Source organism: Echinops telfairi, unplaced genomic scaffold, assembly GCF_000313985.2.
Source record: "Echinops telfairi isolate 266 unplaced genomic scaffold, ASM31398v2 ScPeMD7_7469;HRSCAF=8507_0, whole genome shotgun sequence".
In the NCBI taxonomy this organism is placed as follows: Eukaryota; Metazoa; Chordata; class Mammalia; order Afrosoricida; family Tenrecidae; genus Echinops; species Echinops telfairi.
Genome location: NW_022111372.1, coordinates 49,946,642 through 49,950,207, shown reverse-complemented (window position 1 = coordinate 49,950,207; position 3,566 = coordinate 49,946,642). Strand labels below are relative to the sequence as shown.

Genomic DNA, 3,566 nt, shown 5'->3' with positions numbered 1-3,566 from the left:
TCTGATGATCAGAGACTGCACACACCTGTGTCCTTAGTGGCTGATGGTCCTGTGCCCCCCCCCCACCCCCATCCTGTCACAGCTCAGTTCTGCCGCCCGTACTTCCTCTGCTGCATCCTCCACTCACTCCCATCTCTCCTTCCACGGGTTCCTTCAGACCTCAGCTCCTCTCCCCTAGGCAATCCCATCATCCTTTTGTCGCTGCCTGACGCATCCCCCACCCCACTCCAGAGGGACTGTTCTCAAAGGAAGATCCGCACACCCCTGCCCCGGGGAATTCAGGGGCTCACACTCTGCCACAAGGCCAGGCATTCGAGACCCTCCACGAGTCCACAGGCCGCTGTCTCTCTGCATCTATCTCCTCTGGTCATCCTCCATGACACGCCCTTGCCTCAGCGCCCTCCCCAGATGGACAGACAGACAAGACATAGGGTGTCCCTGTGAGAAGACCCCTGGCTGTGTGAGTCACTCCTGGGGGACTCCTCTCAGGCCAGGACCAAGGGGACCTCTTTGAGGATCCTGGGAGCAGGTGGCCTGTGTATCTGTCATCTGTGGGCAGGGTCTCTGCTGGGGGTGGGTGGGGAGGGGTTATGTTTGTCCCCTCGTTGGGTGGTGGCTCAGGCTGCGTGTCCATGTGGGAGAGGGAGGCCTGACCACAGACTCTCCCTGCAGAGCTGATTAGCAATTAACTGGAGGCATCTGGGGTGTGGGGGGGGGAGGTTAATCGGGGAACAGAGGGAGGGCAGCTAGGGTTCTAGGGACTTTGCCCTTGACCTGAGGGTATAAGGAGGCGGCCCCAGCCCCTCCACAGCCCCCGAGCTTTCCTGAGCAGCTGAGCTGGAGCTGGAACGCAGACCGAAAGGTGAGCCCAGGGCCTCTGTGTCCCACCCCCAGCCCCTGTTCTTAGCAGGAAACAGTCAGAAGGCCTCCATTCCCTCCCCCAACCTGGGTGCCCCCATCCTGCCCCTGTTGCACCACAGCCCCAGCCCAGCCTGGCCCACCCCCTCACAGTGCACAGGACCTCTGCTGGTCCTGGCGCCCAGCAACCCAGCCGTGTCCCTGAATCCCAACAGCCAGGGACCCTGGGACTATGTGAGGGATGTGGAGCCAGACTAGGGGTGCCCCACCCCTAAGGACTCAGGGACAGTTCCAGGTTCGAGCCAGCCCTGGGGATGGGGGCGGCCCTCCTGGTCTGAGTGTCTTCCACACAAGAAGGGTCTTCCGACAGTGCTGGTTTATCGGCAGGGCTGAGGAGCAGTTAGGAACTGTGACCCTGCCCATGGCTCTCCCCCTAGCTTCTCCCCCAGCTCTCCCAGTGCCTCCTGGCCCCACCCTGGCCCACATCACAGCCTCCTCCAGTCCCCCTGTTTCCTTGCTCTCCAGCATGCGGCAGGTGCTCCGCTTCTTCGTGGCCTGCTCCTCCCCCCACAGGGCCTCCACACAACCCCCCAACTCTCAACTGTCTCTCAGGAAGACCCTCTTCTCCCAAGAGCTGTCACCCCAGCCACCAGGGGCACCCAGGGTAGCCTGTACCTCTCGTTACAACTGGCCCCATTGCCATAGCCCACCCACATGTGTTTAGCTTAGATCAGCCTCCCCCTTGGGCTTCTGTCCAACATGGACCTCACTGCTCCCGCATCTGGCAGTGCAGACGGGGAACAGACCCGGCGGCTACCTGGAAGATTGGTGGTTTCCGTTCACTCAGAGGCACTCAGGGAAAAGGCCTGGTGATCCCCTTCCAAAAGCCCAGCTCTGGCAAACCCTCGTAGCGCAGGTCTGCTCTGAGGCACCAGTGGCTGCAGGAGTTGAGGTTGATTTGAGCCAGCTGGGGGGCTAGTCGGTTAGTCGTTAGTCGGTGCACCCCACCTTGAGCTCAGTGCCTGGACAGAGGGAATAAGCGAATGCCCAGATCGGGAGGGTTTGGGTTTGTGCATGTGAATCCCGTGTGTACATAGGAGCATGGTTTCCAGTGTGTGTGTGTGTGTGTGTGTGTCTCGGTTGGGGGGGCAGTGATTGTGAGGGTGTTTGTGACTGTGTGTGTGTGTGTGTCGGTGGGGGGGGGCAGTGATTGTGAGGGTGTTTGTGACTGTGTGTGTGTGTGTGAGTAGAGACAGTGTGAGTGTGTGTGAGTGGGTGTATCTGTGAGTTTCTGTGTGTGTGAGCATGTGGAAGTGGTGTGTGACTATGAGTGTGTCAGTGTGTGAGTGAGTGTATTTGTGAGTCTTGGTCAGTGTGTATATTTGTGGGTCTGTAGGAGTGTGTGTGTGTGTGTGTGTGTGTGTGTGTGTGTGTGTGACTGTGAGTTTCTGCGTGTGTGAGCATGTGGGGGCAGTGTGTGACTGTGAGTGTGTCTCTGTGTGTGAGTGAGTGTATTTGTGGGTCTGTGACGGTGAGTGTGTCAGTGTCCAGGCCACATAACTGCACTCAGTGTTGTGCATGCAGGCCCCACAGCGTGTGCCCAGGATGATGTCCTACGGAGAGAGACTGGGGAGCCCAGCGGTCTCCCCACTCCCCATCCGGGGGGGACACATGATGCGTGGGGCGGCCTTTGCTTATGTGCCCAGCCCACAGGGTGAGTGTTGCCCACGCCCTGCTCCGTGGCCTGGCTGGCCCCCACCGCCCACATCCCCAATGATGCCTATGTCCCTCTGCCTGCCTGCTGGCCTCCCTCCCCAGTCCTGCACAGGATTCCAGGGACCTCAGCCTATGCCTTCCCCACTCTGGGCCCCGTGGCCCTTGCTGAGCACGGCGGTCCCTACGGGGAGGTTCTGGAGTTCCACGATCCGCTGCCTGCCAAGCTGGCCCTGGAGGAGGAGCAGAAGCCAGGTGGGCTGGAGGGGTGGCAGGGGCTCCGGCACACCCCACCCAGCACCCTGCACCCTGGGTGCTCATGGCCGCCCATCTGCAGAGCCTGGGTTGGTCCAGAAGTTGCAGCAGGTGGGCAGCACCCTGCTCAAGGTGCCGCTGATGCTCGGCTTCCTCTACTTCTTCGTCTGCTCCCTCGACGTGCTCAGCTCGGCCTTCCAGCTGGCTGGAGGTAGGGCTGCCCGAGGGGCCGGGCTGGGTCCCTGACGGGCCTTGGCCAACTCAGGCTCCTGCTCCCCAGGGAAGGTGGCTGGTGACATCTTCAAGGACAGCGCCATCCTGTCCAACCCGGTGGCGGGGCTGGTGGTGGGCATCTTGGTGACCGTCCTGGTGCAGAGTTCTAGCACGTCCACCTCCATTATCGTCAGTATGGTCTCCTCCAGCTGTGAGTCAGCCCCCAGGGCCCAGGGAGAGCTGGGCAGGGAGCTGGTGAGGGCTGGGCCGGGGCATCAGTGGCAGCAGGAGTGGGGGTGGGAAGAGGGGAGGCAGGGATCCCAGAGCTGAGGACTGGGGGCCAGCATCTTCCACTCTGTCCCTGGAGCATGGCCAGGAGGGCACCCCTAGGAGCTGGGACAGTGACAGGTAAGACTCACCTGCGTGTGACCGCTCACTGTTTCACCCAGGTTTCTAGCAGAGAAACAGAGCCAGGAGGAGAGAGGCCTACTGCCGAGCCGTGCAGCTGTGGCGGCTCGACAGTCTGC

At 61.4% G+C, this 3,566-nt stretch overlaps 1 protein-coding gene across 1 annotated transcript in view; it reads left to right on the top strand.

The window, feature by feature from the left end:
- Nucleotides 1–795: 795 nt before the first annotated feature.
- Nucleotides 796–3,566, top strand: part of SLC34A1 (solute carrier family 34 member 1) — a 14,175-nt gene continuing 11,404 nt past the window's right edge. Inside the window, exons 1-5 of the mRNA XM_004696821.2 lie at nucleotides 796–862; nucleotides 2,443–2,572; nucleotides 2,677–2,826; nucleotides 2,909–3,037; nucleotides 3,107–3,294. Coding sequence (XP_004696878.1) covers nucleotides 2,464–2,572; nucleotides 2,677–2,826; nucleotides 2,909–3,037; nucleotides 3,107–3,294 — 576 coding nt within the window. The 5' untranslated portion in view covers nucleotides 796–862; nucleotides 2,443–2,463. The remainder of the gene's footprint in view (nucleotides 863–2,442; nucleotides 2,573–2,676; nucleotides 2,827–2,908; nucleotides 3,038–3,106; nucleotides 3,295–3,566) is intronic.